The sequence below is a fragment of the Strix aluco genome, chromosome 22, assembly GCF_031877795.1.
Source record: "Strix aluco isolate bStrAlu1 chromosome 22, bStrAlu1.hap1, whole genome shotgun sequence".
Taxonomy (NCBI): Eukaryota; Metazoa; Chordata; class Aves; order Strigiformes; family Strigidae; genus Strix; species Strix aluco.
Window position 1 is genome coordinate 3,377,646 of NC_133952.1, and position 17,656 is coordinate 3,395,301.

General features: G+C 42.5%; 1 protein-coding gene across 1 annotated transcript; it reads right to left on the reverse strand.

Annotated features, from left to right (window-relative positions):
* Window positions 1-1,176: 1,176 nt before the first annotated feature.
* SCNN1D (sodium channel epithelial 1 subunit delta) lies at window positions 1,177-11,995 on the reverse strand. The gene is made up of 12 exons (XM_074848127.1): window positions 11,679-11,995; window positions 10,577-10,829; window positions 8,933-9,126; window positions 6,535-6,638; window positions 5,958-6,121; window positions 5,277-5,375; window positions 4,556-4,673; window positions 3,933-4,011; window positions 3,243-3,300; window positions 2,408-2,463; window positions 1,991-2,066; window positions 1,177-1,717 (listed from the first exon to the last, which is right to left on the reverse strand). The coding sequence occupies exons 1-12, from the start codon at window positions 11,993-11,995 to the stop codon at window positions 1,304-1,306; spliced, it is 1,932 nt and encodes a 643-aa protein (XP_074704228.1). The 3' UTR covers window positions 1,177-1,303.
* Between the last annotated feature and the right edge of the window lie 5,661 nt (window positions 11,996-17,656).

The window sequence follows — 17,656 nt, forward strand, 5'->3', positions numbered from 1 at the left end:
TGACTTGGCTGGTGTATTACAGAACAATTCATTTGGGTTTGGTCTACATCTCTGTAGATTTTCCCTGTGAACTAAAAAAAAAATCAAGCACATCAAGCAAAAAAGTGAGGCTTTCAAATGCACCTTAGTGCTTGGCTTCCAATGATGTCAGCAGCAAACTGAAGGCTATGAGGATCCCACCTCCACGTCTGGAACCAAAACTCTTTCCATGATTTGTCTCTACGCATTTAGGCTTCTGCAAGTAAGGGCTGGACATTTTGAAAAAGACTTTTCCAGAGCCAACACTCAGAAGTAACAATTAGGCAGTAACAAACCCAAGTATTGGTTGAAGGCAAAACAAAGTCAAACTAAACCCCCAGTCATAGTCTGTATTCAGAGCATTTTATTATTTAAAAAAGTTACAAAACAAAGCTCATTGATTTCTCGTTAACTCTTGTTTTCTACAGAAAGTCATAAACAAGATTATAACAGAGTAAAATGCTCCTGTGCAAACATCATCATCAAAAATAAAAGTGTTATTTTATGTACACATAAGTTACTGTCAAATATTAACATTAAAACATCTCTATTTATAAATGGACTGCAACAAAAACGCAGTATTGTTTTAATCTTCTAAATAAACCAGATGCTTCGTCTGTGACCTTAAAAAGTTATCAACCCCATTTCTTCTCTTTCCTTTCCTCTAAAATAGTAAATCTCATTTGAAATAATCTGGGTTAAGTCTAAAAGCATCTCAGCAGCAGCATTCTGTGCGTTGTCCTCAAAACACAACAGTAACTGGTTAAGGACCGAGAGGTGCCTCAGAAGCAAAGCTGTGATCAGAGCCACCGCCTGTTACTCCGTGCTCTGTCATCCTCAGGACAGCACTGCCTGACAGGAGCACACACTCAGCCTCCAGAGGAGATCCTTCCACCAACAGCCAGGCTGACTTTTCTCTTGAGTACGTCTGTGAAATGTAGATGGGCCTGTCTGAAGCCACAGGCTGATTTCCTCACAGGGGTTTAAAAGTTAAAAGCTATGAATAGGCTTTTATGAGGACTTGACAACTGTCCCAGAGAGCAGGAGTACAGTTCTCCCCTCCCCAGATACTCATTAGGAACAAAAGAACATTGCATGATGCCTGAATCCAGGACACACGGATGGTTTAATAATGAACTTGTAATAGCTGGAGGAGGATTGCCAAGCTCAGCAGTGTGGTGCTCCCAGATCGTGGATCCAGAACATTTCTGTTTGCAACCTTTCTGACAGCACCTGAGCATTCAGGGAGTTTTGAGACCCCCGCTTCTCTGCACACAAGCACATCCTATCCTTTCAGTTCCCCTTCCAAAGAGCTGTCCTTCGTGTATCTAAATCCATTAAGCACCACATCTGGGCAAAGCTCTGGCATTTCCACCTTGTTGGAGAGTGGGTGAAGATGCAGGTCACTGTTGTTGTCCATGGCAATAGTCACTCCAGAAGGGTGAGTATGAGCAGAATCATCACCTTTTCCAGCTTCTTCTTGCACAACTCGGTAGTTTTCTAGGGTCAAGCTCACACTGGGGATGGTAGGGGTGTGAGCTACTTTCAACGTCTTCTTTGACCTGAACCTTTGGTAGCAGAAGAGGAGAGACAGGACCAGTGTATCTATGAGCAGCTCAAACATTTCAACTACAGACAGCACTGAGGATCCAAACCAGAGACTCCATTGGCTTCCCATGCTGGACAGAAGCAGATTCTCCTGCAGAAAGAATCAAAGACTTGTGTTTATCAAACACAGCAGAGCTCTGGGAACATGAAATTGTTGCATATTGCCAGCAGGTCCGTTAGCTGTTTGCCATTTGGGGAGTAATTTCATGTGACTCTGTAAAATGTGACATTTTCAGGTCTCTTCTTTAAGAAGAAGAATCCCATCCCATCTTGGGGGCTGTAAATAACCCTCCCTCCAACCACACACCGCACACCTTCACTAATGACATGTAGCAATGTTTTGAGCTGATGTAGTGCAACCTACTGAGAGTAAAGGAGACTCGTTCACAGACTGGTAGTTCAGTTGCTGGTAGAAGATAGTCACCTTGGCAATATCCTTCCTGCATTGGAGAAAGGGAGCAGTTAGCAACGGTGGGATGTCCACATGTCATTCACCTGGTGGAAGGTACTGCTGGCATTCTGGTCTTGGTTTTACATGCTGATTGCTAGGCAATAGGTTTCACCACTCACTCAAGCTTTCTTCCTGAGGGGGTTTAACATGAGCTTGGAAAAAGGGTTCAGAAGTGACTGTCTTACAGTGTTGTGAAGAAGGATGGCAAATTTATTGGATGACACTACATTTTTCTCTTGTCCTCCCTTTCCAGTCTAACATTTACAAATTCTGCAAGGATGAAGAGTTAAGCTGCAGATTTAACAGGAGTACCTCCTCGCAGTGACTAACCTGTTGCTGGTAGAGTTGTACCCATTCTGATGCCTTAGAGCTTGGCGGATCCAGTCCTGCAGCAGAGTATATGGATGTTATTGGCAATCCTGTCTGCTGAGTTTTTGTGTGTTTAATATTTTGTAAATGTAGATTTCATGAGCAATAAAATGGCTATTGCAAATAATAAAAAAGGATGTAATTGATCGGTTTATAACATATAGTGATAGCTATCAAGTAGTAGCTGTATTTGCCAGAATAGAAAGGAACTCCACACTGGTATTTTAGCTGTGTATAATACTCTGGTTCTTAAATTCTGCCTTTAATGGCAATCCCACCAAATAATTTCCTCTTTTAAACTGTATTGGTTGTATTTACATCTACATTATCACTTATTTCACATGAATTAATTACCTGGTCATACAGCCTGAATGCCCATTTAACATGAGAACATGAGAAATGGCAAGAGGTCATCTACTGACTCACAGAGTTTCCATCGCAGCCCTGCAGCACCTCACAAACAGTAATGAGTGAGTTGTTACACCACAACACCCACTGGAAGCAGAAAGTCATTAACACCATTTTGTAGGTGGGAACTAAGGCAGTGAGGTGAATTGCTTAAGGTCACAAGGAAGTTTGGATTAGAACTGGAATTGGATGTACCTCTGTCCCATCTTAGTCTGGCCTCTTAACTACAGGGTCATTCCCTCAGGCCCAGGTTTTGGACCAGTTTGCTTTATTTGCCATTTCCATTGCTGCTGCCTGAGTCACTGTTTTCACCCTTAACTTCAATGCTCCAACAGCAACAGTAAATACAGTATCCTCTCGAAACAGAGCAGTTGTCTGTGTGGACTACCTGAGACTTCGCTGATGGCCACTTAGCTGTCCCAGCAGACACCTTGTACAGCGATTCCCTGATGAGATAAAAATGGAGATTATGATCATGATGACTCTTGGTGTTTAAAAGCGAATACACAAAGGAATTTAACAATGCCCAAAGCAGACATTCTGGGGGCAGCTCTTGAAAACCTTGGAAAAAGGTTTGTAATTCAGCTTAGAAAATAAAAGCAGAGGTTGCCTGAAAACTGTTCAGGTCAGGAGGAAAACTAGAACGGTTTAAAAATCCTGACAAGTTTTCTTTGACGTATTGACAACCAAAATATTTGATATTTTGCTTTAAAATGATGTCTTTCCATTTTGAAATTGACCTACAATAAAAAAGCAGAACCAAGAAAAGTAATACAGACTGAAAAATGACACAAACCATTTGGTTTGGCCTTAATAAAACATTTCAGTGTGATTAAAATAATTTCCCCTCTCTGCTTTCATGCACACACAAAGTTCTTATTTAATTTGCCTAGCGCTGTTATCTTTTTCCTTCCTCAGCGCTGGGGTTCAAACATCAAAATGAAACCTCTGGTGCAGAGAATGCCAAAATTCAGATGGCCAGTTGGTCCATAAATTTCCCACTAAGTTGCCTGCATTTCCACTGCTGTGATTTTCCTCTGCAAGCTGGCATTTATTGTGCTCTGCTTTGGTGACCTACCGGCAAGGCTTGGGGCACTGGTCAAAACAATTCAGGTGATGATTTCTGAGCCTGTTGTACAGCTGGTAAAAGCAGTGACCTGGTGAAAGAAATGGGAGGAACACACTCAGGCGCTTCCTCAGGAAATGGAAGGCTACCAAAACCTCTGCCCTCGCTGCCCAAGCATCCAGCACTCTCTCCGAGAGACCTGGTTTTGCCTCACTCTCACTTTGGAATGGTTCCAGATGGCCGAGCTAATCACCTGTGTGCAGTGCAGGTGCCTTCTCTGTAAGGATCTGCTGAGGATAGGCCAACCAGAAAACCAAGAGAAGTTCTTCAAAGCTTTGTCTTACACCGGTACAGCCACCAATATAGGTAACAAGAAAGAGCTTGACCCTATATTAACGTCCTTATAAAGGGATGCTTGATAGCATCAAGATTTTTTTATGCATTAACTTGACAGCCACGCAAATACACAGAAAGGTGTCTGCCATCTGTCTGGATTCAGACATGATGTGAGGAAATAGTTTAAGCAGGAAATAGGCACAAAGTAGAAGGGAAGTAACCTAAGGAGTCACGTAAGCAGTGACTATTGTAGGAAGGTGTTCCCTTCCAACAAGGACAGAGCAGTTTTTTGCTCTTACCCCATGCAGGCTGCTTATTGTAGTCACAGTATTCAGCACCGGGAGGCAGTGGGTAGTAGTAATAGCCACAGCCACATTTTCGAACCATTATGTGCTGAAAGCAGGAATGCAAACAAGCCTGGAAAATAAAGAAGACATAAAAGACTGGGTAAACTAGAAATTCTCAAGTGCCCAAATTTTCAGTCTGTATCATGCAGCTTCTAGGAGACAACGTGCAGATTTTGTTGCTGCAAAGAGACACCAGCCATTACTAGAGCATGATGATGCAAAAGGTTTTTGCTTTTCATTCCTTGTCTTTACATCTGAAAACAGTATTGAACTCAGTGAGATAGAATTTCCCCCAGCTCCCTTTTTCATTACGCCCAGTAACATCTCAGTTAAACAGCCCAAATGTCTAGAGCCAGGAGCAACTATTTACACAAATAAAGATCTGATGGCTCAAGAATATCCTACTAGAACAGTCCAGCGGCCTCAACTGGCTCACTGTCTGATCTCTCTTGTGTTAGAAGGTGGGAAGAGCCCCAGTGTCTGGGACTGAGTAACTCTCACTCAGTATAACACCCTGTTTGTGAGCTTCTTTTCAGAGGGGCATGAATCTCTCTGTTATCTCCAGCAATGCACCTGCTGATCCGTAAAAGCTCTCTGGACAGTAAGGTATGACTTGTTTGCTATTCATCCACTCTGAATAAGCTGGGGCCTCAGCCAGCCACTTTGACAATACCTGCAGGGTGTAGGAGTTGTTGTACAGCAGTTTAACATTCACATCATTGCCATTAGTTGTGCATTTCCCATAATTGCCACCCAGGCGATTCACCTCATCCTGTGGACACAGAAAAGAGGCCTGAGTGATTAGGAGCTTTAATTGGACCTAGCCATCACCATCTGAACTTAACTGGATGGAGCATCATATAAAGGACAGGAAGTGGAGTAATCTATGTTAGCAGCCCAGCTATACCTTGCTAATAAAACATATAGAGTAACAGGGCAAAGGTAGGAGAGTGCACGAGGTCAGTCACTATGGTTCAGCTGACAAGCAGTAACTCATCATTCAAAATAACTAAATCACTTCTGAATGTTGGTTCTCATCCTAATATACACATGCAGCCCCCTGTGTAGGGCTGGAATGATATGTAGGAGGTGTAAGAGCCTCAGTGTAAAACAAATCAGGCCCCAGTGTATTGAGGACCAAAAGGCCACATGCACATTTGGAAGGATTTTGTTGAACCCATGGGAACCTGAGCACAGTGAAGAGAGAATAGGGGTTGCATAAATATACATGCACAGTCAAGGAACGAACACAAAGGTCCCACAAGTCCATTGTACGAGTCAATCACAGTGCTCAGCTCCTCACAACCTCCTGCAATCAGAAGGAAAAGAAACGCTCTTTGAGCTGGTGGCTGACCTGCTGAATGCCTATGGTAGTTGCAATGCCTGGTCTGATGTCAAAGCCTTCGTGCTCAAGGAATGGTGTCTGATTGTGGTTGTGTATCATCACTTTCACACCTGCTACTGTAGACAAGAGTGGGATGTGATCCTTCTGCTCTGCTCTCAGGATAAGGGAAAGTCCTGTAAACCAAGGAAAAGGGAAGCATATAACAACCACAATAGGAACACCACTACATCTTGAATTCTCAGCACTGATCAAATTGCTGTCTTAGCTCACAGAAGAGCCATTCTTTTTCCTTAGAGACCTGGTGAGTGCTCAGGTAGCAACTGCCCCAGCCTATTCCAAAGCTGTAATAATATTCTGCTTGACAATTAAAATATATTCTGCTTGCTATAAGTTAAGATATGGCTGATATGGCTATCATATACATGTGGCTAGCGAAGCAAAAAAATACAGTATATAATTTGTGCCACCACACTAGAAGAGAGGGATATATGTCAGTAAGTCATGTATGGAAGACACATTTAATCCATAGCCAAATTATATTAACTTTAGCTCTTCTTCCCACCCTTTGCCAAATACCGTAACATACCGTAAGGAATTCCTGGTTTTGTAGCTGTCCAAAAAGAGTCTGTTCCCTTGCTGTTAAAAGTATAGCAGCTTCCAAAGACTGGGTGGTGAAAGTGAACATAGTCACTGAAATCAAGAGAGATTTTGACGGGATTTAATTATGAGCGTAGCAACACCTTTACTTCTATGTAGGATGTGTTTTGTGTGTGTGTGTGTACGCACAGGAGTGCCTATGGGAAAGAGTTGTTAACTCACTGGAGACAAGGAAAAAAGTCAGATGCACAGGGATTCACTGCTCACCCAAGGTTACAGTCAGAGCAGCAAACACAGGAGTCGAATTCAGAGTTCTGACTTGCTTTTCCTCCCACCAAGTAGACTAAATTTTTCCCTGCTTGTTATAAGAACCAGGCAGGTTGAAGTTCTGTGCTCCAATCAACAGGAGAAATAGATTCCTTGCTTTCTTAAAAATTGTACCACTTATGCTCATGCTGAATTTCCCTGGCCAAGTCAGCCTCCACATTCCACCAGTTATTCCGGGAGTTAAGGAGAGTTGGGTGCACACACGTACAAAAGTGACAGTGCTCACCATCAAGTGCACAGACGGAGATATATTACATGAAAGCATCAGAAACACTAAGTACAGAAGAGTGCAAGAGTCACTTGCATCCAGGAAAGATAAAACAGGACCTTGTCTTGCAAAATGATCTACAACAGACTTAGTGGACCCCTCTCCTCTTTGCTGAAAGTGCTCAGAAAAACATTTAAATTTGCCTTCTGCTTATTCTGTGTCATAGATGAGTGCATTGCTGTTAAATTTGTTCAAGTCATCAGCTGAAACAAGTAGGCCAGCGAATAGCTCATGTGTGCCTGAGGCACAGCATTGCTTTGGGTGGTGTATGTCAGTTGTATTTGGAAGAGCTTCCAACAGTGAAGACCGCAGGCATGCAGGAAAAAGAAGGTACACCTTTGCCTTTGGTATGTGCAGCCTCTAGGGACAAAAGGATGCAAAAAGACCATCTGACCCTTTTAGTATCAACTGAGTTCTCATGGCATAATAGTTGAGAACAGTGCTCAGGGGCCAAGTGCTACAGTAGGGTCGTGAGAGCTTTCTTCCACTTCTCTCGCCCCTTTTCATTATTACAGCAAAAAGACATCCCACTTTTATCCATTGGATATCTGAAGATTCCTGCTCCTTTCCTCCCATGCAGGTGGACAGTCATCATTTCCCATTCAATACAGTCAATGCATCTTTGTACCGATAAAGGTTTAATTTAGGCTTCCTTGACACCCTAAGACACTAACTCACAGTCACAGAGGTAAGCCATGGCAGAATGCTGATTTCTGGGTTCCTAGCCTCATACTCTGATCATGAAAGACTGTTCTTTCTTTCAGTCAGATCTCCAACAAGGGCTAAGCCTGGCAGTATGCCATGAGGTGCAGTGCCTGCACTGCCTGAAAGTGTAGGCTCAGTTTCAATCTCCCAAGTCCTTGAGTTCTGCTGAAATCACAATTAGTGCCTCGAGAATCATATAATAGAATAATAGAATGGTCTGGGTTGGAAGGCACCTTAAAGATCATCTAGTTCCAGCCCCCGTGCCCCGGGCAGGGACACCTTCCACTAGCCCAGGTTGCCCAAAGCCCCGTCCAACCTGGCCTTGAACCCTTCCAGGGAGGGGGCAGCCACAGCTTCTCTGGGCAACCTGTGCCAGGGCCTCACCACCCTCATGGGGAAGAATTTCTTCCTTACAGCTAATCTAAACCTACTCTCTTTCAGTTTAAAATCATTACCCCCATACTATCCCTATCCCCTGATCACGAGTCCCTCCCCCCTTTCCTGTAGCCCCTTTCAGTCCTGGGAGGCTGCTCTAAGGTCTCCCCGGAGCCTTCTCTTCTCCAGCTGAACCCCCCCAACTCTCTCAGCCTGTCCTCACAGGGGGATGCTCCAGCCCCCCGAGCATCTTCGTGGCCTCCTCTGGCCCCGCTCAAGCAGGTCCACGTCCTTCTGATGTTGGTGCGCCCAGAGCTGGACCCAGCACTGCAGGGGGGTCTCCCTCTGTATGAGGGCGGAGCAGAAGAGGAGAATCCCCCCCTCGCCCTGCTGCCCACACTGCTCTGGGTGCAGCCCAGCACACGGGTGGCTTTCTGGGCTGTGAGCGCACGTTGCTGGCTCACAGTCAGTTTTTCACCCACTAACACCCCCAAGTCCTTCTCCTCAGGGCTGCTCTCCAGCCACTCCTTGCCCAGCCTGGATTTGTGCTTGGGATTGCCCTGACCCATGGGCAGAACCTTGCCCTTGGCCTTGTTGAACTTCATGAGGTTGGCAGGGGCCTACCAGCCTGCCCAGGTCCCTCTGGATTCCATCCCTTCCCTCCAGTGTATCCCCCACACCACACAGCTCCGTGTCATCAGAAGTAACATACCTGGGTCTGCAGGGCTCCCCATCATACTGACAGGAGTAGACCATATCTTCTATTTGCTCCTCATGATCAGAAATGTTGATTATAACTGGTAGCTGGGACATGATATTCATGTAGTGAAACCTGTACCATTCAAGAATTGCATCCATCCCAGATGAATAGGTCTTGTAGAAGCAATTCCCACCTGTGGCATTGCACTGGAAGAAGAGAGGGACCCGTTCAGCACAGCCAGGACATGACAGCCTAAGGGTAACAGAGATCAGGGGGTAAAGGCAATACGGGATACAGGGACAAGAGGAACCTCTATTTTTTTCAGAAAGTGAAGTCTCTGATCATTTTAGTTATCACAGAATCGTAGAATGGCTGAGTTTGGAAGGGACATCTAGAGTTCATCTTGTTATGTTCTAAGCACTTTTCTCCTTGAAGCTGAATTAGGTGTGCTACTTCATCTCAGGGGAATGAGTGCAGGGGAAGAGAGGCAGGAGAAGAGAGCAGACAAGCAAACCTTGGGAGAAGGAAGGACAGGGCTGGTGGAATTCTCTACAACCCATGAATCATGAACCAAGTCCTGAGACACTTTCTTTGTTCTTACTCAGGCGTTAGACAGCTGAACACCCACAGATTCTGGTGAAAGTGTGCCTGGTAAAGGACTTGAGGATAGGGCAGGATGATAACAATCAGGAAAAAATTGCTGGCCTTTCAAGCCACATCAATCTCTCTCTCATAGCTTCTGCTCTTAGATCTCCGTTAACCCTGTTTTTGATATGAAGAATCTGAAGCATTTGCATTCTTCTCCAAAGTCACAGATACACATTTATTGTATTCATCCTCTTGATCTGTTCTTGTCATCTTTTATCTGCAACATTTCTAGTGACCCCAGTACCACAGCATTTAGATACCGAGGGAATCCTTGCATGTTGTTTCTCTGTTATTTCTAGGCTCACCTGCCAAGTCTAGATGTTTTGTATATTTTTAGAAAGGGGTACAATGATTCCCATATCTTGCTGCTACCATCCTCTACTGATTTGTCACTGTCAGAAGGACGTTACAAGTGGGTGGGCTGTGTAAGATCATTGACGTTGTTATTGCTTCACTCCACAAGACTCCCAGCAATCAAGCATAAACTGTTAGAGGCAGGGATGGGCTGTCCTGAAACATCCTCCAAGCTGTCATTACACAGCACTGAAACTCCATTTTTTCACTCATTTTTTTGAATGCACCGTGTGAGATCTTTGTCAGGACCCTGAGTCCACTGTTAGGCCTTCACCCACACCCTCTGCCCATGGGCCCAGGAGCTCATCTAAGCTCAGCCCAGATCTTTAGTTTCTCTTTGGGCTGTAGTATAGGGCTGCTGCTTTTCATTTAGGCTGCTGCTGTGCTCCTGCCTCACTGGGGACTCTGTTGATCCCATGGCCTGATCTTAAACCTGCCTCATCACCACAAGCTTGCCTGATAAGCTGGACTTTTGGTTGGACCTGGCCACTATCTGTAAGCTTTCCCTGCTTGCTTGCTCAGGTACTGTGGGATGGGTCTCCACCCTCCCCTGCTGATGGACTCCCCCTCTGCCCCCAGTCCTTTAGGGAGCAGCCAGCCCTTGCTGCTCGTGTCTGTAGCCAGGTTAAAATCTCGAAGAGGACATGCACTTACCAGCCTGAAGCCCACGCTGGAATGCTTCTTCCCTGACCTGTTGTTGTGGTCAGACATTCTCAAGAGTGAGAAGTTTTGGCTGAGCTTGAAGCTAGATCTGCTGAGATTGCCTATGCTTGTCAAGTCTTTTATGTGGATGTTTTTCTCATTCATGTGGAATAAGCTGGCTGATGTGTTGATGCCATACAAAAAAGCGATTGATTCCTCTGCCATGTGATCCAACTGAACCAAATGTTCACTAACCAGTTCAAACCTGCAAGAAATATTAGTTATTTGTGAATATCCACATTTCTATTTCTAAAGCACTTTATTTTATGTACCCTCACAGTATCTATGGAAGGTTAGTCTCTGCAGACCTCGATGCCTGTGTGAGAAAAGTCAGCAGTTATGGTGCCTATGTTTAGCATACCAACTTCAATAAATTAATTTATTAGGAGCTCAAGTAGCTGAATTTCCAGTTGTTGGATTCTTCACTGAAAACCTCAGAACTTGTAGCTGTGCAGCATCAGCTGTACAACTGGCCTTCTAGTCAGCCAATTAGATAATTATTCTGCGGAAGTGACATAATTCATTTACTATGTAATTTGAAACTTCTCAGCAACTTGCCACTACTGTGTGAGCCTTGTTTGACAAGCAGAGCCACACAGGCTTCCACAGAAGTTATATTGTTTCCTTAAAGCCATTCTGTGGTGTGAAAAACCAAGCAGAATCAGCTCTAGCGTGCCTCATTCTAGAGATCAGTAGTGTAGTTAGGAATGAATACACACAGTAGCCACGTTTTTCAGAGAAAGACTGTTTTTATCAGAGCACAAAATCAGTTAGCAGCTTGAACCAAGTCACAAGGTAGAGTTCCCTCTATCCTGACTCAGTGCATGAAATAAACTGCTACATGCTGTTGCACAATTCCAACAAGATCTTATCTTAAAAGCAGTTTGGAAATAACAACAGTCCCTTTCCACTTTTGTGAGGCAGAGACACCTCTCTCTACTGGCCTTCCTCTACCTTCAGCCTCCTCCAGGCTGCAGTCCTAAGGCTGCTGACCCTTCCTGAACCCTTGTGACTGTAAAGACATGACTACAGCCAAGGGGAAAGCACAGGTTACCTGTATGGGTCCAGATTGCAGATGGTAATTGCTGGAAACATCTTGGGCTCTGAATGCATTGACATGGTCAGGACAACAGGGTAGGCCCAGTACTGGCTGAACATAAGCGCAAATTGCCAGTATAACATGCCAAAGCTGGCAAGTAAAAGCAGAGTCCAAAAAGCTGTTTTCATCCGATTGCTGTCTGAGCATACAAGGCGGATGGTGCCATGGATTGTTGTGTTCTTACAGAAGAACTCAAACATATCCTTGAAGGAATCATAAAACTCAATCAAGCCTTCTTTCTTCTCTTCTTCTCTTGACACCTCCTGCTCCATTCTCTAAGTATGTTTCTGTTCAAGAAAAAAGAAAAGAAATCTTATTAGCTTGTTAGAAAGACCATGGCCAGTCAATGGATTCTTTCAAACAGGGTGCCAATGAGTTTGTTATTAGCAAAAGCTGAAAATAACTGTGAGCTGAGACTCATCTGTCTTTCCAGAGTTTGGACACCAGGAAGTAGCAGAGAGGTCAAATGTTCTGCGTACTTCAGAATGAACTCGAGGCATTCTACCCCACTTACACTATGACTTCTCTGTTAGTATGGATATGCAAAGTTAAAGTGACTAATACCCAAGCTGCAGAGAACTCTGCAGCCAAAGGGGTGTGTGGTTTTCTTCTTTCTAAGAACTCTGAGGACCAGCATTTGATTCTGAAACACTGTGTCACTGGGCATTAATGCATATCTATAACTAATTTATTATTATGAGTATATTGCTAGGGAAACACGCTGGCCTGTAGGCCTGGAACAAGACTGTCTCAGAACTAGCTGTATGGCTTCATCTCCAAGGAATCGGGATAAATCCAACTTCCAAGTGAATGAAAGGGACAAGTCTGCTTTTAATTTTTGCTCTTCTGATCTCTCATTCTGCAGAATGGAGGTAAACAGGATTAATTTCTGCCATCCCTGAAATAGAGCCACTTCCAAGATGAAATACAGTAGGTATTTCATAGTTCAGATAAGCAGAATTGGGTATTTAGGAAAGGAAGTGAAGAAAAACACCACCTCAGTTGAAACCACAGAAGGGATGAACCAAATTAGGATGTGGATAAAGCATTGCAGATGTTACTTAAAATAAAATGCTCTTGGGTTGCTTCTGAAGACCACAAATATTAATTACTGCTATTAACAGAAATTTGGCCACCTATCTCTTACATAAATAGTTTCTTCCAGGGATCTAAAAATCTTCTCCCTGTTTTACAGAAGTGAAAAGGAAGCACAGAGACTGGAAATCACTCAAAAAGAGTGGCATAACTGGAAATCAAAATCCATCTCTCCTTTGTCACAGTAAGTAAAACATCCACTATGCTACTCTAGATAATTTCAGACTTTATGCTGATGGAAGTGTGAACGTTATTCATGCTCATGTTTTAGCCAGCACAGACTGAGGACATCTTCCTAGGTTTTAGTACCAGTCTGGGACATTGGACTAATGTTGACATACTTCCACTTACTGAACACGACATCAAGTCCTGTAATACGTGAGTTCCCAACATTACAGCACTCTGTGAATCACCCTGCCTATTATGCTATTAAGAGAAGTTTACTGAGTACAAGACTTTGGTCCAACCTCAACTCCAAGTAAAAAATCTTACAAATACAGTAACAGAGTTTGAAGACAAGACAAGAAGCGCACAAATAACTAAAGAATTGTGGCAAGCGAGCTACATGATAACGAAATGAAAGCTCAGGCCCTTTGCTGAGTTATGGGCCTGGAAGTGTGTGGTGGTGGCTGAGCCTGAGGTGCCAGGGGGGTTACCACACCTCAGCTGATACACACTAGTCCCCTGACCTGCAATGCCTTCATCCTCAACCAGACCTCTCCATTTTAAAACATGGCTTTATTTCAAGGGTCCTTGGAATAGGCCACTTCATATGAAATGATATCTTAGAGTTACAAGCTGCTAAAACAGTCTCTTCAGTGTACCTATTCATGTCAGAAAGATTAGGAATAATCCTTAAAGAGTGAAGAGCCTGCCAAAAGCAGTATACCAGATTAGCTTTAAAATAGCCCACAAAAGTGTATTCTCTGACAAGGAAACCCAGTTTATCACAAGTTCTTTTCCCCAAAGACCATAACCCTATACTATGTATTTTCTAAGATATTGTTGAACAATAATACAAAATTAACTCAAAGGCATATGCACCTCCTTTATACTTCTATAATTAATCATAACAAATGATTTTTCAAATTTCTTAGATATACTTGCCATTGAATAAGTACAGGAAGCCCAAGTAAAGTAAAATATTTTTTAAAAGGCATGAACAATTAAAAGAAAACATGTGTGATAAAGAATTGAAGTGGGAAATGAGCAATTCCACCTTTGCTACAAGGAAACGCTGTTTTTCTGCAGCGCACACATAGTTGAACCGTTACTCCCACACAGACTACACAGAGCCACAGTACTGTGAACCACTGGTTACAAATTTCACCAGCCAAGCCTGCAGCTGAAGGCTTACAGCTGAATGCTTCTTCAGTCAAAAAGGACTATCTGTGGCAAACTCCAGAAACGAATCCATGGTAGTCCTGCTACCCCCAATTGTTACCTATTGTTCAGATTAAACTCTTATGCTAAATTGTATGTTCAACCTTTATCTTATTAAGTTCTTTCTTTCTCATTTTATTTAGATAAGAATAAATGAAAATAAGCCTGCAGTGTACCTTAAGAAATATATTGAATAAGTCCTTAAATATTTATGGTGTTTTGAGATAGAAATGAAAACTGCATGAGACTAAAAGAGAAAAATTTAATTTATACTGTTGTATTAGTCTCACTAGTCAGCCTTGATCTAATGAGAAAGAGCAGAATAAAAGGTAATAGTTACCAATAGTGAATGCTAAATCAAATCTATCAACACACACTTTTTCTATGTATAGTTCTGAATCTAAAAAAAACCACCTGTAAACATTCAAGCCATGGCTTTCAGAGACAATCTATAGAGTTTTCAGACGTTCTGACTGGGCTTTTAACGCTATGGCTAATTAGTTCATACCATCTGAATCTGCATTCTTAAAATAACAAATGAAAAAGCATATGATAATGCAAAAAAACCCCCGAGGGAATCTTTCAAAACACACGTGTGTACAGGCAACAGAACATCCTCTCGCCACTGGTTTCCCAGATCAACTTACCACTGACTTATTTAACACAGCAATTGCAGTCAGGGACTTAACAAAACATTGACCAGGTGTCTGTCTTGTCTGTGGTAAGTGCCTGGAGAGAGGCTGCAGGTTATAAGAAAGTCAGTGGAAGTTATACAGCAGTGGCAAACAAGTACATGTTCAGGTATTATCACAGCAACTCATTGCTCAACGCACACTAAACACACATGAATGCCATGTAGTCAGGTATTTAACCATGTGTATAGGTATCTATATATCAATCATACATCTATACAGAAATACACAGTAAAACAACTAAGACCAAATTGCAAAACATCCCACTGTACCTTGGCAGAAACTCTATCTTTGAGTGTTTAGAGTAGCCACTAAACTCAGCCTTCGGCTTTATCCTGAGTAGAAGACAAGTCTTGGTCCAAAGCTTTCAGATTTCCTTTTCTAACTGAAGATACATTGGGAGCTGTCCAGCCTATATGGATCAAATTGATGACATCAAAAGGGGCAGGACTTAAGAAACATATCATGGAAATTATTCAAAGCATGATCCAGGGAATAATAGGAAGTGAATGAACTGGACAAACAAGTTAACATTAAGGTTACGCTTGAGTTAAAGTTGGTTTGAATGGTGATGTGTTAATTATTTTTTTTCAATGGCTAGAATAGCTTTTCAGCCATAATTCCTACAAACACCTAGGGAAGTAACCATGGATCCTGTAAGGTTCTTTCCGCTCTGAACTTTCCCATCAAGGAACTACCTTTCTGCCTTCTTTCCATGGCTTCCGGAGGCTTGCATGATCACTAGTAATTGAAGCCATTAAGGTTTCCACAGGTGTGCTTGAGGAATTACATACCTCAGTGTAATCTGAAATGATCAGCTACTCAGTCTAAGGCACACGTGGCAGTGGATTTCTTCCTGCTTCTCCAAGAATATTGCTCACCTGTAGTGGGCTATCCCATACCCATTAACAATTTAAATCTTCAGATGTTGAGACTTGAATAGACTAAATCAACCACGACACTCAATTTAAATCAGAACACCCTGGTTTTGTAATACTGCTTAGTTAAGACTTGCAAAAGTCTGCATAAGTAATGCAGAAGTAGATTTGGAATTCTGGGACTGCTAAAACACAAGCACCTCAGATTGCTTGCATAATTAGTACTGACATATGCCCAGTTGGAAAACAGCTCTGCAATGATTTTGCAAGATGCTTGCTATATGAAAATATTAATACTCTGGATATGGACAATGTTTAAAGCTCCAAATCAGACCAGCAGAGCTCCTGCCTGCCTTTTAAAATTGGCTGGAACCGGATTTTCTGGAAGCTGTGAAAAACTGTCATTTGCGAAGACAATTGAAATTTCTTGTGAAATTGAATTCAAAAAGAAGAAAGAAAGGACAAAGATCAGGGGAAACATAGTCTTCTGATTTCGACTGATTTCAATCCTGCTTACATCTTTAACAACTGCTTTGTGCTGGATTTTGTATTAGAAAAAAACTTCATGTAGAACGTTCATCTCAAATATTAAAACAATTATTCTAAAAGATGTGAATCCTATTAACCAGCTGCTATTAAGGTGGTTTACCCCTCTTTGGTATTAAAAGAAAATGCCACAAAAAATATTTGGAAAATGTTTTAAATTTTAAAAAAATCCAGTATTTTGTGGTGTAAAAATTAAACTTTTGATTAAAAAAAAATCCAGTTGGCTCTTGAATGAACAGCTAGAGCAGAGCCACTTGTCACTGACTGACAAAGATGTAAGTAGTTAAATTCTCATTAGAAAACTCAGAACACTGAAAACCTAATTCTGTCATGTACATCTATTTGTCCCCCACCCTTCTTTCTCTCTTCATTTTATATTGTGCAATAGAAAATGGCAACAATAAATCCTTGACAATGAAATTATTGCACAATGAACATACACAAGACAAATTCTGTTGCTTCATTATGGCTGCAGGCCTCAGTGTAGAGATTCTCTGGCAACACATCAGAACAATACCTTCTGAGCCAGCCATGAATTTTTCCTGCAGGAAATGGAGACGAACTGGATATGCAGACAACGCTGTCCCTCAAGCAAGATACCATTTCTGTCTGCACTTGCTCATTTGTCATCCTGTATCCTGAACTGGGAGGAGAGGGGAAGAGAACTCTTTCGCTGGTTAAGAAGTAAGTTGATGTTTCTTTCAAAATACAGAAACAGATTATGGAGATAACTTTCATGAGAAAATCCGTCAGGGTTGCAAAAAGGCTGTGCTGGAATTATTTGCAGTTTGGCAGAAAATGTTTATTAGTTCTCATAGTGCTGTAATGGAGGGAAGGAGTAAGTATCTTGCACGCCCCGTGTAGCAGCAGCAAATGTCGGTGGTTGAATACACCCTCTGGACCTGTTATGCTTTACACAGAAGGATGCCTCCCACACTGTGAGTTTTCAAACCCCTTTCCCTGAATTGCAGTTTCTTCCCCAGTTGAGATGAATGGAATCATGTCCCAGTTAGTTGACGAAGACAATACAGGTAAACAAAATAAAGGAATTTTGTCCTTTTGCTTTTAAGCTTTTACATTGCTGTTCCATATTAAGGGAACTGTCCAAACTCCACTCTTGACCCTTGGCTCCACATCAGCCTTGATTATTGTGCATACTCAGCATGGATGATAATAAAATTCTCACCTATTTGATAGATTGCTGAAACAGAAATGAAAATAAGTCCATACAAACATGCCTTTGAATATGTGCCTGTCTTAGTATCAGCACCAGCTCAGAGTAACAGAAGAGAGGTACCAAGAGGATCCTGCAGGCAGAGAGAGGAGACTTTAGCTACTT